At 36.0% G+C, this 20,085-nt stretch overlaps 1 protein-coding gene and 1 long non-coding RNA gene across 7 annotated transcripts in view; one reads left to right on the top strand and one right to left on the bottom strand.

Moving 5' to 3' along the window:
- The window catches only part of PDE4D (phosphodiesterase 4D), a 1,918,796-nt gene that overhangs the window by 1,231,085 nt on the left and 667,626 nt on the right, over positions 1-20,085 (bottom strand). For all 6 annotated transcript variants that reach the window (XM_069096357.1, XM_069096351.1, XM_069096355.1 and 3 more), the window contains one exon: positions 4,410-4,639. In XM_069096357.1, the coding sequence (XP_068952458.1) occupies positions 4,410-4,639 (230 nt within the window). The remainder of the gene's footprint in view (positions 1-4,409; positions 4,640-20,085) is intronic.
- The window catches only part of LOC138167458 (uncharacterized), a 121,797-nt gene that overhangs the window by 41,926 nt on the left and 59,786 nt on the right, over positions 1-20,085 (top strand). The window lies entirely within an intron of this gene.

Consider the following 20,085-nt stretch of genomic DNA (forward strand, 5'->3'; position numbering starts at 1 on the left):
CTTGTTTTATTTTTGTTTCAAGGGCTGATTCAAATGTGAGGAGGTGGGGAAGTTTAAAAAATGATTCTGACGTAAAGAAAAAAGACATCAATTAAATATATATCTAAAATTAGGGGGGTAACAGTAGGTGATCAGTCTTTTGAGTACTATTCCAACTCTATATCTCTACAATTCCAGAGCTCTGTGGGCTTGCCTTCACCTCAGGTATATGCCATGATTTCTCTTTTTTTTTTTCCTCTCTCTCTTTGTGTTTTCTTGTCCTCTTTTCCTGAATGTTCTAGTTTAAGTCATACAGGGAAGAAAATATCCATCAATGGAACCAACATACAAATAAGGTCTTTTAGTAGAGAGAGAGATTTCAGAGGAACAATTCTCTCCCTAAGTACCTAGGAGCTAGCATGGTATTAAGAGTAGTGATTGTTAAATCCTGTTAGTTCCTAAATCCTTTTTAATCTGGGTTCTTTATTTACCCTAATTATCTTAACTTCCTTCTTCTCTCCCATTTTTTCCCCTTAGTCTTCTTGTTCTTCACCTTTTCTCTATGTCTTTATCCAATACTTATCTTTTTCTTTTTCCAATACTTATCTTCTTTGATTATTTCTCTACCCTGTTCTCCTCTTCCCTCTTCTCATGAATATACACCCCCCCCCTCCCATACAGAGAATAATACTGGAAAGGCAATCAGTGTCCCCACTAAATTAAAAGTAAATAGAGATTTTCTAAGTTATTTAGGTTGTATATGGAAATATCTATCATGGTGAATTACATTTCTCCTTTCAGCCCTCTTTAAACAAGTTAACATTCCCAACTAGTAATAACTCATACTTCAATGCAGTTTTTTTTTCTTTAAGCCATCAGAGTTCTGGCTATAAAAAATGAAACCTATTCTTCTGTGAGAGAAAGATGAAATCTAGCTTCTCACAGAGTACCAAGTTTATGATTTTATTTTATGTTCGTTTAGAAATTTCCAAAATGCTCACTAAATTAGAATGCAACAAGTTTACAGTTAGAAATGCAAATCAATGATGTAAGAATATAAATTGAAACATGTTCACATCCCCACTTTGAAATAAACCTGAGGTAAAATCATTATTAAAGTAGCCACAAATAAAAGTTGTTTTGACCTCTGTCTGACAAATATTTTCCCTTGGCATTTTATAAGGAAACCATTAGTTTCCATCCATAATGCACTTTTTTTATAGGCTAAAGATTCCATTCAGAAATCAATCACTATTTGGAGCGATGTTGTGGCTCTACAGAGGGTATGGAACAAATCTAGAGAAGTACTTCAAGATATTCTACTCAAGGTGAAAGAGAAAAAAGGAAATAAAAGCACAAAAGGGAAAAAAATATAGGTCCCCAAAGGCTGGTCAGGTTTAGATGGGGAAGATCTCTTTTCTCCCCAAGTTGGTTATTGTTTTGTTTTGAGGTTTTTGTGGTTAAAGCTAACAAAAGGTTCAAAATGAAATGGTTTGTTGAAGACACATGTGGCCATTCAACCAAGTTATTCTAAGTGAACCAAAATGTTCTCATATCCTGTTTGAGAGCAAGAAGGGATATGAAGGAGTTGGAAGATAGCTGAAAAGTAGGATAATGCCAGGGGTGTGCTGGAATCAGCCCATAGTGACTCCCGAGCTGACTGTTATATTTCTGGGGTGACCATTTATACCTCTGAAATTGGCAAGTACTATGAATCAGGGCTTGTTAATAATGTGTGTCATGGGTACATTTTTTTCCCTTCCGCAAGTCGGTTGTTAAACAATTGTCAGCACACTCTTGCATAAATCCTAGATGCATTCACCCTTCTATCTTCAACTTCCCTTCCTGCTGAGCCACATCGGGATTATTTGCCCATGTCTACTCTATTTAATTTAATGTTTAATTCTGTAGTAACTTTCTCACTAGGAGGTATTGATTTTCATTTTTTATATAATGTGGTTAGTTAACCAATCATGATATTGAAAATGTCATCATTGCAAATGACATCAGCAAAATCAAGCCTACCATTTCCTATGATTTTTAATACACTGATTCTTCCCTTGAAATAGGTTTCACACATTTACATATTTTAAAATATATATGCCTCTTGGTTTCTGGTTTGAACCAGATAAGGTGTCATGGTGTAGAAGATTTCAAAAACATTGTATCCAAGCCCTCTTGGCCCTTGGTGAGTACTTGTTTGTTTTTACTACACACAATTAGCTACACAATTATCCCAGCTCACCTGTGGATTTTAATTAAACAGTGGCCAACCATAAAGAGATATGTTTAATGCACAGTTTTCTTTTATGGTGAGCAAGATCTATCATAATACATGCCTAGAGACAGAGTTCTAAAGTCAAGCCTAGTTCCCAGTGTTCCTTCCTTCCCAATTAATTAAATCCCCACTACTTAAAATAGTTTATTCATCTTTTCATTTATACCAGAGTGAACAGCTTATCATTTGTGCAGAATATTAATATCATTTCTGCTGAGTAGTTTTGAGTAGAATCAGAGACTATGCACATAACATCCATATTAGGATAGGGGTTAAATTAGGTTGCCGAAGTAAGCTTTGGCAGTCACATGGAGCTGGTAGTGGGCCATCTCACTGGAATCAAGTGAGAAGGGGAGAAATATAAGGTAGGCAGTGTCTATTTAACCCCCTACTACTGGTACAGGCTTATTGCCACTGCTGTTACTATTGTTCGTTTTCCTTTTCTTTCACATGATCAGGAATTTGTTTCAGGTTTCTCAGTCATGAGATGATTAGGGACAGAATTAGTGACAAAATTAGCAATGGTAGTGGGTGGAAATGATAGTTTATGGGATGTAGGTATTGAGGAAAAACAAAAGTTGGCCCCAGCTTCCCTCTATTAGTCAATCTACAAGTTCTGGGATTCACAGTGAAAATTCTGTCAGTTACCCTGGGGGAAATGGTAAATGTTGATCCAAGGAATTAGGAAGTTGGCTCAAACTCTCTTTGTATAGGCTACAAAAAAAAAATGCTGTTCTGAACCAACTGTCTCCACAACAGGGCAGCAAGCTCCTATACAGAATCACTTGCTCCTGTGTATTGAGGCAATCTGGACAATATTACCCTTTATTTAAAAAAAATGTTTATTTTATTCTGAACTTAAGAAATGAAACAAGGTTTCCATGACATAGTAGAATAAAGATGAAACTTGCATGAAACTGAAAATCTATTTTGCTTTAGAATATATAATCCTTTAAAATATATAATAAAGTTATCATGCTAGTTTCTTTTTTAATCCTTTTTTTTTCCTTCCCCCACTCCCCACCCCAGAGATGGCTAAAGAGAGGAGTTTATTCAGTTTACATATTACTAACACTGTACCATAGGTTCATGTCTAAGAAAAGTAAACCTCCTGTTCCCTGCAAAATGTTTTTGTTGAACTAATACCATCCAATACCATCCCCATATCTTCAAGTGTCCCGAGACCACATAGATGATAAAATAACTAGCTTTAGAAAAAAGAAATGAATTATTGGCCATATTTACAGAAACCTCAACAAGGTCACATTAAGAAAAACTAGAAACTATGTTTCCAGCAGAATGCCCAACAATGCATTCTGCAGCTATCTCTGTATTATCTGGCTATGTGTAAGCCTCTGGAGTCCTACTTTTCCTCCTTCACATAGGCTTCTACAGATGTTACAAACCAACTGAACATTTAACAGATTTGTGCTTTATTTCCTTTTCCAGCCTTTTTTCCAAGGGTGAAAATGAAAAGAGCTAAAACGAGGAGCTAGGGCAATGAAAAAATGAGACAAAAAACATGGGGAAATGGGAATTTTTAAAATCCCCTGTAAAGTTGAAAGTACACAACGCTGGATAACTGAGAAATGACCATTGGCACAGTGCTGTTAGGTCTACCAGTCAAGTCTTTCCACTTCACTTTCACAGATTCGTTTAGAACCAAAACAGTGTTCAAGTAAGCAGTACCTCAAAGTGCTATAGGCCACATTACTATACACATGAATGTAATTACATCTTTTCCTTTGACTCTAATTACAGCATAATTAATCTCTCCTTAATTTCAAATTCATTTTGCCTCAATGAACAGTGCCTACTATTTCGAGCTACTTATTCCCACATGGTAATTTCTCTATTAGTTCTAACTTGCTTGGGATTTTTCTGTTGAATTACATTTGCTAGCATTTTTTTTTTTTCAATAATAGTAGGCTATTCCCAGTTACTTTGCCATCATTTATCAATATGTTTTCAACTTTCTCAGGAATATTACCAAAATTGGTCCTCCTCAAAAAATTGGCATGCTCTGCACAAATCATCTTTCTTTCTCTTTATTGCATATATACTACTTAGGGAACACAGCTTTTACAAACACACAAGCCATTAAAATAATTTTTCAAAATAGAACTGGGAGCTGCTTCCCAGAGGCACTTACCTGGTGGACTCAGCAGATGTAATGGCAATCAGGGGAAGAATCTTCAGTGGAAGACTGGTGGGCCTCTGTAGGTTCTCTGACTCACTTTTCAAGTCGGCTTGCTCCAGCTGTCTGAAGGCCAGAGGAGGAAGCTGGACATTACGGCAGGAGAGTCTCCGTACTAGGTAAGGCTCCATTCCTCGGAATGGATCTTCTCCCTCACTTTTTGAGTGCAGTGTTTCCTCAGATGCCTACAGGAGTTCAGAGCAGTAGACTTGGTCAACAATTGTTTCCAAAGTTCCTTATGGATTGCTATCATAGTAATTTGAGAAGAAAAAAAGGAGGTTGATTTTCCTTAACATGTAAACACCTAAATCTAAAGAGGAAGTGAAAATAGATTTAGGTGAGGAAATTTAGACTTAAATGCAGAATGGTAGGTACACTTGCTGAGATTTGAAGGTGGATTGGTTAAAATACCACTGGGCACCTACAGGGATCTTGGAATTTATGTGCTTTGCAACTGTGCTTATAGTCTATAAACTATGGGCAGAACAAGATGCTTTTTCTATCTCTTATTTAACATTTAGCAACAACTGAGCCCCAGTGCTCTAGTGAAGAAGGAAGAAATACATAACCATGTACACTGAGGAGAGGAAGAGGGAGCACGGGAGAAATTGTGAGTTTTGTTTGTACACATCAGTACCTGGAAATACACACACACACACACACACAACACTTTGATAGTGATTTTTTTCCCAAACTGCTAATTTAGTCATTTGTGCTTTATGGGCTTCTAAAAGCTGAAAAGATTTGTTTACATTTGGCCAAAACCAATCCTGGAGGTCAAGATGAAGTGGGTTGGCATCTGAGCACAATACCAAGAATCACCAGATTGATGTTGGTGTAGATGTAATTGCAAGAGTTTAAGAATGGCAGAATCAGCCTTCTGTATAAAAATGGATAGAACAGGTAATTTTCTAAGTAGTGAGATGTGAAGAGAAATGACAAAGAAATCCTCTTTTCTACCATATTGATTGTATCTGAAATTCATTATCTTAGAATTGTATCTGTTTGGCTTCCAGCTTTGTCCTCCCAAACATCTTAAATACCCAAAAGTTGTTTTATGTTAAGGTCTATTAATCATTTATATTGTAGTCTAAATTAATTTCTTGAAGACTTTCCTGGGAGGGATAGATGACTGGGAGTAAAGGCAGAGAGGGGATACTACAAAAATGGGGGAAAGTGTCTAAAATTTAAATGAGACACGATTAGGTAGTGTGCTAAAAGCTAGACTTGGCATCAGGAGACTGTTTGAATCTTCTCTCTCACAGTTATTAACTATATTATCATATCATTTTATTTCTCTGAGCTACAGTTTACTTTTCTGTAAGATGGAGATAATCTGAGAACTAAATGGTACAGTAAGAAAAAACACTGGCTCTAGAGTCTAAGGCCCAAGGTTCAAATCCTACTTTTTATGCTTACTACCTTTGTAAGTCACCTAATCTCCATGGATGTCAATTTCCTCATGTATCAAATGAGGAGCATTGACTAGATGACCTTTGAAGACCCTTCTGGATTTAGATGAATGATGTCACAGGGATAAAGCTCTTAAAGTGATTTGGGCATTAATTGCAATTATCCTCAAAGAGACTATCATAGATCAGATCTTATGGGAAAGATTTTCTTTGCATTTGTGATTCTGCCTGTGCCCTAACATAATCAATGTGTCCTTTACATTTTCTAAAAGCGTCACCTAAAATAATGATTGGGTAGGACTGCTGAGGACAACTCTTACCTATTTCAGACATTTCTAAGGCTATTTAGGACTTTGCCTACTTGGGGTTATCTCTTTCCTCAGGGCACTCTCTTGAAACCTCCTTGGGGGGCAGTGCAGTTCATAAAGAAAGGGCAGGGTACTTAACATTAGAGGTATTGGGTTTAAATTCCTGCTCCACCATTTAGTTCCTTCTTTCCTTCCAACTTTATCCACAATTTCTTCAAATATTTAAAAATAAACATGGGATTGTACTAGATGATTCATTCCCAAGACTCTTTCCATCTCTACATTCAATTATCCTATGCAACACATTTTAATGGTGGAATATAGTGAGATCTGATGAGGTTCACTAAGATTCTTAATGAATTTTTGTTTTCATTTCAGTCGTGTCTGATTCATCATGATTCCATTTTGGATTTTCTTGGCAGAGATACTGGAAAGTTTTGCCATTTCCTTCTCCAGCTCATTTTACAGATGAGGAAACTGAGGCAAAGAGGGTTAAGTGACTTGCCCAGAGTCATACAAATACCAAGTGTCTGAGACCAGATTTGAACTCAGGAAGATAAGTCTTGCTGACTCCAGGTCTGGCACTCTATCCACTGAGCCACCTAGCTGCCCCTTAATGAATAATAAACTTACTACTAATAAAGTATTTTCTTTCCATTTGCTAAAGTAAAACAGAATTCAGGAGATATTCTGTGAAGTGATGGGTATGGATTAACAGGGGAAAGCACATACCCAAAGGTAACACTCTTGTCTTCTAGTTGAGCAAAGGTGTTCTGTTGTGTTTGCAAAGGGAAACCTGTAACTCTGGCCCACACTTTAGAACATTAACCCACTTCAGGATGTACCCAACTTGTATTTCCCACAGCTTAAAATTTACTCTGCACATTTCAGGAGAAGAGTTAATGACTTGGGCCTATAGACAAAGTTTTTCTAAATGAACCAGAAGAAAAGGCCCTTTGTTGGCAAATAAGGAATCAGTATAACAAAGCACCCAAAACAATAAAACAAATTGGCAATGACATCTCAATATCTTTTTCCAAGTGCTTGCGGGCCACAAGCATAGATTATAAAACTGTAGTGAAGGCACTTTATATAACACAAATACCAGGAAGAAAGATTAAACAACTCTTATTTCCTATTGACAGGACAGCCTCCAAAGTCATCTATTCAACTTCTTGTATGAGAACTTATTCTATTAAAATCTATAAACACATGAGTCAGCTTAAACAAAAAATCCCTACCAATTTAATTTCCTGTATTGTAAAAAATAAGAAAATAAATCTTATACAAGAAGTTGTATGAGATTCACATGCAATCATCTTTTTACTATGTTATGAAAATGCTTGTTTTAGTCCATAAATTAAAAAAAAGATATAAAAAATAAACACAAAGAGTTAAATATAGGGTATCTCAAAGGTCTTAGTGCAGTTTTACCTTTAAAACTGCACTAAGACTTTTGGACCACCCTGTATAAGATAGTTTGGAGGTAGGGCACTAGCAGTTGGGTGAATCTAGTTCATCTTGGAGTCTTTTAAAAAAATTCTTAACTAGTGGTAATCTAGTCTCCATTTGAAGATGAGGACATACCACTTTCACTTTTGCAAAGATCTAATTGGTTGGTATTTTCTTCATATTTAGCCAAAATCTTCCTCTATGCAACTTCTACCCACTTCAAAGTATGGCCTTCTAAGGCCAGGCAGACCAAGCCTACACCTCTTCCACATAACTGACTTTTAAGTAAAGATAGCTATCAGGATTCTGCTCCCATCTTTTTTTCTCTAGGCTGAGTATATTCAATTCTTTCAAATCATCTGCATTTGGCATGGATTTCAATCTTATCATCAGCCTGGTTTCATCTTTGTTTGTCTTCTGGTTTGTTATTATCTTTCCTACAATTATGGGAAAGGATTTCATTCGTTACCAAAGAACATATTCACATTCAACTAAATAATAAGACATTCTACTGGAAAAACTTAGAACCTACAATCTGAAACAGTTTATGTTCTATAATCTAGTGGAAAGTATGTTAAACATGGAGTCAGAAAGATTCAAATCTGGCCTCATATTCTTTACTACCTATGGGACCATGGACAAATTATTCAATATCTCTTGGCCTCACTTTCTTCATCTGTAAAATGAAGTTAACAATAACACCTGCTTCACAAGTTTGAGAAAATAAAGTAAGATAATATTTCTGAAAGTGTTTGTAAACCTTAAAATGCTATAAAAGGTTATTACCTACAATTCTATTAACTATAAAAATATATATAATATTATAATGGTCACTATTGTCTAGTGAATATGCACTTCACTACTGATATGATTGCTTTGATCCCTGGGAAATAATTGTTCTAGGAAATTTCCAACTATGCATCATGAATAAGGTAGAAAGTTGTGGTAGTGAACTGAACATGAATCTGTTAACAGGGTAGTGTATGAAATCCTCCCTTATAATTAGTCTTTTTATTTATGGGAATGACAGACAGGGAAAAATCAACATAATAATTCTAATACCTCAAAACAGATTCACCTATTTGAATGACATATCAAAGAGAATTGATTTCATAGTAGTTAGCAGGGAGACTTGATACTGGTTTAAAAGAAGGAGGATTTGTGGAAAGGGAGCATTCTATAATGGGAAGGGAACTGGGAGTATAGTCAGGTGCCCTGAATTTTAGACCTGGAAACTCTCTGGACCTTGGATTTCTCATGTATCGAATGAATGTCGGATCAGATGATCTTTCAAGTCCCTTTTAGGCCTGATAATGCATGCAAAAATACAATTATTTTCTTTTGCTTTCTTAGCCTATCATTCAGTCTATACCAAGTGATTCTTTAAGCATTTATACTTTCCAACTAAAGATGAAGATATTCTATGACTTACTCCTTGGCAGCATAACTGGAAGAGAACAAAAAGATGGGTCATTATTCTAAGAGGAAGCTTTTGGGGATGGAGGAGGATTTCTAGTCAAGAATTAGTACAGGCTGAGTAAAATCCTACAGCAGAAAAAATAAACTTTTAACAGACTTGAGGCTGCCTGGTAGCACAGAGCATAAGGCTCTGAACTTGGCAACAGGGAGATCTGAGTTCAAATGCCTTAGAGACTTATTAGCTCTATGACCATGAACAAGTCAATGAACCTTAGTCTCTGCTAATACAAAATAGGTATGATAATAGTAACTACCTCCCAGGGGCATTGTAAGTGTTGGATAAGAAAATATGTGCTAAGCATTTCCAGAAATTAGTAGGAATTTTCAAATATAAACAGAAGTAAAAAGAAACAGGTAAATTTATTTGAGCAAAATTGAAAGGAACTTCATGATGATATAGTACTAACATTTTAACATGAGGAGAAGAAACAAGTGTTCCTTCAGAACCTCTTCAAAGTGTTTGAAGGAAATTCAACAAGACAGAACACATAGGGGTGAATTCATTTGATTCTGAAGGTTTTAAGATGAGAAAGAGAATGAAAAAGGATGAAATAAATATATTAGTGTAGGAAGGGGGGGAAAGAACTTATTTCTCACACCTGAGGAGCTTGAGAAGAAAAGTATACATATGTAGAGAAAGGGATGTGGGAATGGCCTATCCCTTATGGCTGAAGCCAAAGAAGAGTTGAACACACCCACACACACACACACACACACACACACACACACACACACAGAGCCTGGTACAGAAATACAACAAGCCTAACACAGGGAAATAAACAGTGATTGAGAGGAGAGGACAGCTGATTGAGAGGGAAGGTAAAATTAGGGAAGAAATATTCAAAAGCAAAATAAACTTCCTGACTCCAAAGATGAAATAGAAAGGAAAATGAAAGAACTAGCACCCAAGAAGAATGCTCACCCATTGGGGAAATGACTGAATAAATTGTGTGGTATATGAATGTAATGTAATGTTTCTATGCTACAAGAAATGAAAATATAGATATCTGAGTAACTTAGGCTCTACATGAATGGATGCAGAGTGAAGTGTATAGAACCAGGAGAATAATTTATACAACTTCAACAATATTGTGAAGAAAAACCACTTGGAAATACATAAGACCTCAGAATAATGCTATAACCAACTGTATGTCCAGAGGATCTATGATGAAGAATGTTATCCACCAACTGATAGAGTTGGGCTGTACTCAAGATACAGAAAGAGACATACATTTTTGGATATGACCACTATGCACATATATTTTCCTTGACTATGTTTAATTGATATGAGGTTTTGATTCTGTCCCTCTCAATAATTAATGGAGTAGGGTAGGATTTCAAGAAAAAAGGACCACTGAAACATATGTTTTTGTTTTTAAAATTTTAAGACTCAAACACCAGAATAAGAATACAGAATAAAGCAAAGGAAAAAAATCACAAACTTAAATATTGGAGCATAAATACAAAGCAAGAAAAGAAAAAAAGCATGTCATGTTCATAGCAGAACATAAGAGAGGATTCAAAATATGTAATGATAAGTTTTCATTTCAAGAAAGCCTGTATGATAAATACTACACTTTGTGTTGAGAGCTGTCCTTCCTTGTAAGTTTTCTTTTGTTCTCTATTGTGCACTTTTTACTTTGTTCTTTCATTGTACTTCCTTCCCTGCTCCTCCTACCCCCCAGAAGGCTACAATTAAGTGTGGATATATTACTGTATCGATATAGACATATACATACATATATACACATGTATATGCATACATATATAGACATATACTTTCCCTAATAAATTTTACTCCTGATCTTAGCATCTCATTTCTTATCCCTTCTGACTCTTCTACCTTTTTTCTATTCTCTATCTTGCCCTCCTATTACCTAGCCAACCCTCCTCCAAAGATCCCTCCCCTATCCTCCATTTCCATAAATCTAAACACCCTTCACTACCCACTTTAACCTATTCCCTCATCATCCTCTCTAGAGATCCCTCCCTTGTCCTCTCCTCCCCTCCCTATCCCCTTGCTGGTTTATTTCTTCCGAATTTAGAAGATATGTGTATGTATGTGTGTGTGTATACATATATACACATACATATATATATATACACACACATACATACACACATACATATTTCCCTCTTAAACCCATTCCTGATAAAAGTAGGTTACTAGAACTACCAGCCCTCCTCCCCATCTAATTCCTCTGTATCAATTCTTCCTCTTGCACCTCACATGTATAAAATAATTACTCTTTTTAGATGTTCCTAAATGATTTTATTTTTTAAAATCATATCATACTCAGGTCTACGCCAAACTTTCTTACAAACTACCCAATTACTAATGACAATTTTAGACATCTATACATTTTACATATATAACAAGTAATCTATTGAATCCTTTGTAATCAGTCTTTCATATGTACCTTATGTTTCTCTTGGCTCTTGTATATTAAATTTTTTATTAAGTTCATTTTTTTTAACAAAGTCTTAAAAATCTGATAGGTGATCAAATGCCTATCTTTTTTTTTTCAATCAGGATTATGTTTAACTTTGCTGGGTATGATATTTTTGACCAGAGCCCCAGATCTTTTGCTTTTAAATATATAATATTCCAATACCTGTGGTTCTTTGGTGTCTCCACTGCTAGATCTTGTGTGATTCTAATTGTTGTACCATATTTAAACTGATTTTTTCTCATTGCTTTTAATATTTTGTCCTTTAGCTGGGGTTTTTGGAATTTGACTATAGTATTTCTATGAGTTTTCCTCATAGAATCTCTTTCAAGTGGTGTTTGATGGATTTTTTTTTCTATTGCTACTTTTTCCCCTTGTAATGCTTCAGGACAATTTTCTTTAATTTTTTTCTACTATTATTGTATCCTGATTCTTTTTTTTTAATCATAAGTTCAGGTAGCCTAATTATTCTTATGTTCCCTCTTATTGGCCTATTCTCCAGATCAGTTGTTTTTATTATGTTGCTCTTCTATTTTTTTCATTCTTCATAGTTTGTGTAATCATTTTTTTATTTCTTATAACTTCTCTGGCTTCACTTTGCCCAATTCTAATTTTCAATTCTTGATCTCCTTTTCTAATCAGTTGACTTTATTTCCATAATCTTGTTTTCTTGGATTATTCATATGTGTATGTGTGTTTTTAGTTTTTCCTCCATCTCTCTCATTTGATTTTTATAGTCTTTTTAATGTTCTTCTATGAATTGTCTTTTGGCAAGTGACCATTTCATGTTACTCTTGGGGGTTTCTTTACTTCAATCTCCTTCTCTGAAAATGAACCCAGTCATTTCTATTCCCATAATACCTTTCTATGGTTGCATTCTTTCTCCTTTGTGCATTTTTTTATGATAATAGCTTAATTTTTTGTAATCACCTCTAGTCTTTGGTTATGGGGATGGTGCCTTTTGCTCCAGATCTTCAGTTCTCCCCTGTAAACTGTAACCAAAGCCAAATTTCTAGCCTCCTGTAAGTGCCCACAGCCAGGGGCTTTCTGCCCCACTGTTCCTGCACTCACTGGATGTGTGCTGGCTTCTTCTTACCCCCTCTGCTCTTTGCAGCACAGCTGGATCTGTCATTTCTTGTCAGCAGAGGTTCCCTCGATCTTCCCAGGCTCAGACACCCAACTCCCCTCACTCTCTTGGGATTAAAAGTTCAGGTGGCTGGGGCAAGGCAGCCTCCCAACCTAGCTATTCCCAGGACTTGCTGCTTGTTAAAGTAGATCCTCTCCTGAAGGTGTCTGCTCTTCACAGGGACCAAACCTTGTCCTGGGATTTTTCTTCTGATCTTCTCAAATTGTTCCTGTTTTGCCCCTAATCTTATTTATTTTTATCCACACTTTTTCTTCCCTAAAGTGACATTTTATCTCTTTTGTAGGGGAAAATCTTTAGAGCTTGGAATTTTCTGACCAGAATCCTCTGAAAGCATATTTTTAAATATAAATTCACAGAAGAGAACAGACGATTTGAAAGAAATTAGAGACAAGTAGGACCATTTCAAAAATAATGAGGAATTCATTACATACTTTTTTTAAAATTAAGTAGTGTGAAATCGAGACTCACAGTTTCATATACTTTTCTGGTGCTAAAGTTCAGATTAAATATTTTAAAAGAAGTTTTTTTAGAATCATTGAAAGCATTGCACATTTTTTCAAAGGCACAATCCAGCCCATTCTCCTCTTGTACAATTCCAGGGTCATATCAATGTGCTGGTACAATAAATGGCTGTTGAAGTCCTGTGTAGTGGTGGGTCAGAAATATTTAATAACTAATAATAATAAGCATAGCAAAGAAAAGTGACAGAGATTGATCTTAGCAAAGAGGTATAATGAGGCAAAAATAGCTTCTTGCCCCTTCCAGAATTCTGGACTATGCATGTTTAAGCAGGGCACTGTATTTTTATGACTTGTTTAAGCACTTTGTCCTTTGGAGTAATAGAAACATATATACAAATGCCCCACGGGGCAGTAGAAACAGTATAGTTTCTGCAGACAGAAGTTCAAATGATAGCTCTGTCACTTACCACCTGGGTGCTTAACCTCTTTAAGTCTCAGTTTCCTCAACTACAAAGTGAGGAGGTTGGACTACATGACCCGTAAGGTGCCTTTCCTATGATCTCGAGCTGTTCACTGTATATTCTTTGGAAACTGCATTTGTCCTTTCAGAACTATAGCACTGCTTAGTAAGCTATTATGTGGGTACCCTAAAGGTTCAGAAGTGGGGTTATATATTTCAAATGAGACAGTTGTTTTTATTTGGAGAATTATTCAATGTATATTAGAGTAATACTTGAGAACATAATTGAATAAAGAAACTCAGGTTGTCTTTGTCCTTTGTTTATGAAGAGAACCATGGCATAAGGGAAATGATGACATGATTTGTAGTTGACTTTGGTTTGAGTGAGTGAGGGCTCCAGAGTTGGGAATATCCTTTGTGGTCATCTGATTCAACTATTCACCATCTGATTCATAAATTCTCTTTTCAGAATCCACCCAACCATTTGCAGCTTGAACACTTTCCACTGAAAAATGCTCATTACTACGTGAGGCGGCACATTCTACTTCAGACAGCTATGATGGCCAGGGATTTCTTCCTCATTATAACTCCCACCTGGTGGTCCTGGTTCTGCCTTCTAGAGGAATATGGAACAAATCAAACCCCCTTTCCACCTTGAAGTGCTTTTGATATTTGGACACAGTGATTTTACCTTTTTCATATCTAGATTAGTCATCCTTAGATCCAGATAGGTGACCCAGTAAATAAAGCACTTAACTTAGAACCAGGAAATCATGAATTCAAATCCTCCTTCAAACTCTTTTAGGACCCCAAAGCACCTGGTACTTTATAACTATAAACAAGAATAGAACTTGAGATACAATACTCTAAAAGGCAAAATAAATAAGCATACACTCAAGAATAGTAATACACACATACATATATGTGTGTATATTTAACATGATCCAAAACACATAAATATGACATACATGGTAAGGGAAGTCTTTGTACCTTTATATTGTGTGCTGGTTAGACCATATCTAGATTGTTTATTCACTTCTGGATGCCAAAATTTTGGATGGAAATTAAGAATTAGTAGTGTGTCCAGAGGAAGACAGGGTGGTGAAAGCACTCAAAACTAGGTTATAATAATCATGTGTCTGTGTGTATACACACATAGTTTTCCTGTACTTCATATTTCTTTTTTAGATTATATCAACATTTATAACAATGATAACAGGTATTTCGTTTCCTCTTCACAACAACCCTTGGAGATAGATTCAGTAATTATTCCCACTTTACCCAAGAAAAACCTGAGACACAGGGAGGTTAAGCAGACTACCCTGAGTTACACAGCTAGTAATTGTCTGAGGTAGGATTCTAATTCAGGTCTTCCTGACATCAAGTCTGGAGCTCTATACACTTTGCCACCAAGTAGCCTCACTATTTGCTTTGTCTTTGGCAACTGTATCACACTAATAAGTTGTACAGAGTTTGAAGGTCAATCAATACCTTTAGGCATCAAGTTGTAATCTCTATGAGGTTCAATTTACTCATTTGCATAAGAGAGATATAAATGCTTACATAGTGTTGTGATGAAGATTGAATGTGATATTTTGGAGATATTAGAGAATCATTCCACATGTATTAAAGAAGTATTTGAGAATATAGCTCAATATAGAGAATCATAGAATCAGAGTTGGATAACAATATTTAAATAGTATTGAAGCTTGAATGTGATCATTCATGCCTCATATTTTATAAAATCTAATGGATGATGCAAAAGTTAATTCCTTTCCCCTTACAATCCAGTTTCCAACCAAGTACTTAAAAATAGCTAACAATTACTGTCAATGGAATTGGATAACAGTTATCAGGTTTGATAGACCTCAGCAGACTCCCCATCCACATCTTGGCTCTATTTTCCATGAAGATAACCTTTCTCCTAATTGGCATGTCAAATCTCTCTATGGCTACCTCTGCATTCTTCAAAAGGAAATCATGAAACATCATGATGTGCAGTCCTTTTTTGAGAGCTGCAAAGGACTTCCTTGCTCCTAATGTCGCTGATTGATTCTCCTTATCATTGCATAAAACAGGTGAATCAGCCTCTTCCTCAGAAGGTCTAGATCCAAGCTTTATGGAAAAAACAACAAAAACCACCTCGTAACTATTGCCAGGCTTCAGTAGTTCAATTTTCTCTTCTCCTTTTTTTTTCTGATTCACATTCTCCCACCTGTCAACCTCTTGACATGGTTGAAGATAATCTTTTCCCTTGTCAGAAACTTCTTTCTGGAGCCATTTCTTCCATCCTCTAAAGGGCATCTTTATCTTCTTTAATATACTGGAATTTTCAGAGATGACCCTCTAACAGGGACAACAATTTAAGGTACATGTAAATAATAAACATAACATCATATATGTAAATCAGTGGAACACCCCTCTTGAACCACCCTGATGAAGCATTCTTTCTCTATCTCCTCTGAGACATGGTGGACAATAGTTAGGGAATGAAGTATATCTTTTCAGATGTGACCAAGATGCTGGCTAGTTCTTTCTGGCTATACTTATTGCTATAAAGGAGGATTCTTCTGGGGAGGGAGTAGAGTGGGGATTCATTAGCAACTGACAATGATATAAATATAGAGCAGAGAATCAATAAAATTGAGATGGACAAAGAATTTTAAAAATGAACATACACCTATATATTTGGAATATCTAAATCACTCTGACCATGAAAATATTTGGTCATCCAAATGATATGATTGTACAAATCAAAACCATTTTTAAAATAGTAAAATAAGTTTTAAAATATTCATAAAATATGGGGTGGCTAGGTGGTGCAGTGAATAGAGCACCAGCCCTGGAGTCAGGAGGACCTGAGTTCAAATTCAGCCTTAGACACTTAACACTTACTAGCTGTGTGACCTTGGGCAAGTCACTTAACCCCAATTGCTCTGCCTTCCCCCTCCAAAAAGCAAAAATAAATTAATAAAATATAAGGCCACTGCATTTCATATATCCCATGCTCACCTCTCACCATTCTCTCTCCCTCTCTTTTCATCTCTTCTTTCTCTCTCCTCTTTTTCTTTTCCCTCTTTTCATTTTCTTTCTCCATCTCCTTTTTTATCCCTTTCCTCTCAAAATATTGGAAATAGGTAATACATAAAGCTTTTAAAAAAGAGTTTCCCTCTTAAAATAGTGGGAAGTAAGTAAGATGGGAGCAAAGGACAAACTTGGGAGAAATAGGCCAAGTGGGTGATGCATCAAAGACAGCCTTCTCTACTTCACCATTTTGCCTGAGGTCAGTCACAAAAATGAGGTTCATACTATCTGATTTCTACACCACATGGGAATGCTTTGAAGATTGATTAAAAACAAATCTATAAATTGCTTAGAATTCTCCTGAGACAGTTCTTGTGCATACAGAAGGTACTGGTATTATTATCATTATAATACAACATTATAAAGTTATGCTGCACTAGTCCATGACAGGAATCTCTCCATTGTCCATTATCTGTACTATAAAAATGATGATTCATAGATTTAATCCCTTTGCTAAGTAGATGCTAACCTTTACACAATTAGTAACTTCTTCCTCTCCTTTGTCTCTAAAGCTAAATACTCAGAGGAAAATCCTATCCCTTGTAAATAATGTTTAGCAAAAAATGAATTACCATAGCCTCAAAATGCTATGTGACGGTTGCCCAGAATTTTATAAGCTATTGCTTTTCAGAGTTAGCCCACACCCCCATAGAACTGCATTCCAAAGATATTCATCCTTGGCTCTCAAGATATGTGGCTTTAGGATTCTCTTTCCTTCAAGGTAAGATAGCAATTTTTGTTTTCTTTCTCTGAATACCAGAACATTCAAATTGCAAAGGCTGTGCCATAAAGGGGACAACGTATTTCTACAAAACAAGTAAAAACAAACACTGAGAACAGTGGGCATTTCTTCGCTATCATTTTAATTCCTGAATAATCTTTTCTACAGTAGTTACAAGACCATTTTTCACACCACCACCACCCCCAAAGATGCAAATTAAAACCAGATCTCAGTGGTTTGATTTGTTGTGCTGAGTCTAGTTGAAGGACAGAATAACAAATCACCCCAAAGCTCAAGGCAACTGGGATATTGTAAGTTAGATTACAATATCCAGGAAGTATAACACATTCTAACCACATCAGGATGTTTAACTCTTTCTTAGCAGGAAAACAGCACAGGGAAGCTGGAAAATAGAAAAGCCAAAATGGAGACATGATGTGTGTAAAGGAGTGTCAAATGTGTTCTCATGATGGGGGAAAAATGACTCGATTTTTTTTTTCAATCAATCAAGATCATTGTTTGATGATGCATTCAGGGGCAGAGGAGATGTTTAGCCTAAATTTCATGTTTCAGCCAGCTTTGTGGATTGCTTATTAATAACCTAGACAAGCAAATATATTCAGCAACACTATATCTGTTATAAGGTTCCAAATAATCTCATTCCATTTTCCTTGTCTATATGGAATATAATAAGCTGAGCTTTAGTACAAATAACAGGTTTATGTGAAAGGTCTCTGTCCCCGACACTTATCAATGTGAACATAAAAAACATTTCCTTCTATGTGTTCCTGAAGTCCCATATTGCTAATTTTAGTAATGTCCCTAGTTCTATATACCTACACAATACATAATTATACATACATAATACATACATATATTTTGTAGTCTGTTTTGTTGGTGGGGTCCTACTGAATTTAACACTTTCTGGTGATGAAGAGACAGGCTTTAAGATAAACCAAGGTACAAATCTCAAGTCTAGGGGTAGGTAAATAGTGTATCTAGTCCTCTTGTTTAAGAAAATGAAAGTTTATTGACTTTAGAGTCACTGGACCTGAATTTGAATCTGTACTCTTCTATTGATTATCTATCCCATCTTGAACAAATCACGTAAATTATCTGGGACATAGTTTATCTATAAATATATCTGTAAAATGAAGGATTCTATGATTAAATTATTTTCCAGTTTTTAATCATGTGACTACAGGACATAAAAGCATTCAATATCTGCCCATGCTAGAACCAAGTTTTAGACAGGACATGAATAAACTAAGGAGTGTCTTTCATACTCTGTTTTTAATCTTTCAAATGTATATAACAATAGGAAGTAATTTAATATACTACTTTCAAACAATACGTGGAATAAAAAAAAATTTGTGAAAGACCATGATATGGTGAACGGTATACAAGATTTGTAGTGAGATTCAAAATCTGACTCATATTCCTCACCCATGACATTGGGTAAAGCACTTGAACTTTCACTGTTTCAGTCTCCCCATCTATAAAGTGAGGACAACACTTGAACTAAATATTCCACTGGGTACTTCAAGTGGCAGTGCATGCAGAAAAGCCCATTTAGGTCTTGTTGTCCACACTGAAATGCTATTAGGTCTGTAGCAGAAAAGAAGTTGCTGTAGGCTTAGATAATCTTGCTTCATTATGGTTTGTAAATTTGGGAAATCCTCAACCTCAGAGATTTTTGGAGGTTACTGAACAACCTGTAATGTTCTAATATCAGACACTGAAAGCATGGAGGTTTATAGACTGCTTACCATAAACTAGGGTGAGGTCTTTGGCCACAGTTCCTGAACCAGAAAGAAGAGTTCCAAGAAAATATTGTCTGATGGTTTCAACTAATATGCTTTATCTTCTCAAGAGTTTATGCCCTTGGGGGGCGGCTATGTGGCACAGTGAATAGAGCACCGGCTCTGGAGTCAGGAGTACCTGAGCTCAAATCCGGCCTCAGACACTTAACACAAAAACTAGCCATGTGACCTTGGGCAAATAATTTAACACTAATTGCCCTCCAAAAAGCAAAAATAAAAAAAAAAAGAGTTTATGCCCTAGAGTGTTAGCCTCACTCTGATTGGAAGATAAGAAGTCCCAGTAGTCCAGATTTTAAGAAAACAGGTCTTTGCTTGTCTAAAAAAAGAGAGGAGGAGAAAGCTTTTGAGATTTACTTAAGCTTAAAGAGCCCCTTTCTTAAATGGATAGCCAAGCATTTTAGCCAGAATTTCAAGACTACATGTCCAACAAAGTAGCATCTAGGGGCGACAACATGTGTAGACTGGTAGTGTCTGGAAGAGATTGGAGTCCAGCAGTGTTCAGTAAAATAGAGACCACATATCCAGCAATGACTTCTGAAACCAGTGGGGTACATTCCCAGTAGGAGCAGCATGATAAAATTACTATAAGACATATATGGACCCTGCAACATCTGAGATGTGATTGACCCCTCTCTCCTATGTGCTCTAACCACAAGGAGATATGTGTATGCCCCTCCCTTCACACACAATGGCTTAATATGTTGCTTATATATTTCTCTATGTGTATTCAGTTGCCACTAATTCTGTGTGTATTTGTAAACAAGGGTGCCTCATCCTTGTAGGAAAAAATATTTTTAGTTTTGTTATTCTACCATTTAATTAAATCATTTGGTG

Source organism: Petaurus breviceps, unplaced genomic scaffold (assembly GCF_028583685.1).
Source record: "Petaurus breviceps papuanus isolate PSGF00001 unplaced genomic scaffold, PetGlider_PUasm1.0 229, whole genome shotgun sequence".
NCBI classification, from domain to species: domain Eukaryota; kingdom Metazoa; phylum Chordata; class Mammalia; order Diprotodontia; family Petauridae; genus Petaurus; species Petaurus breviceps.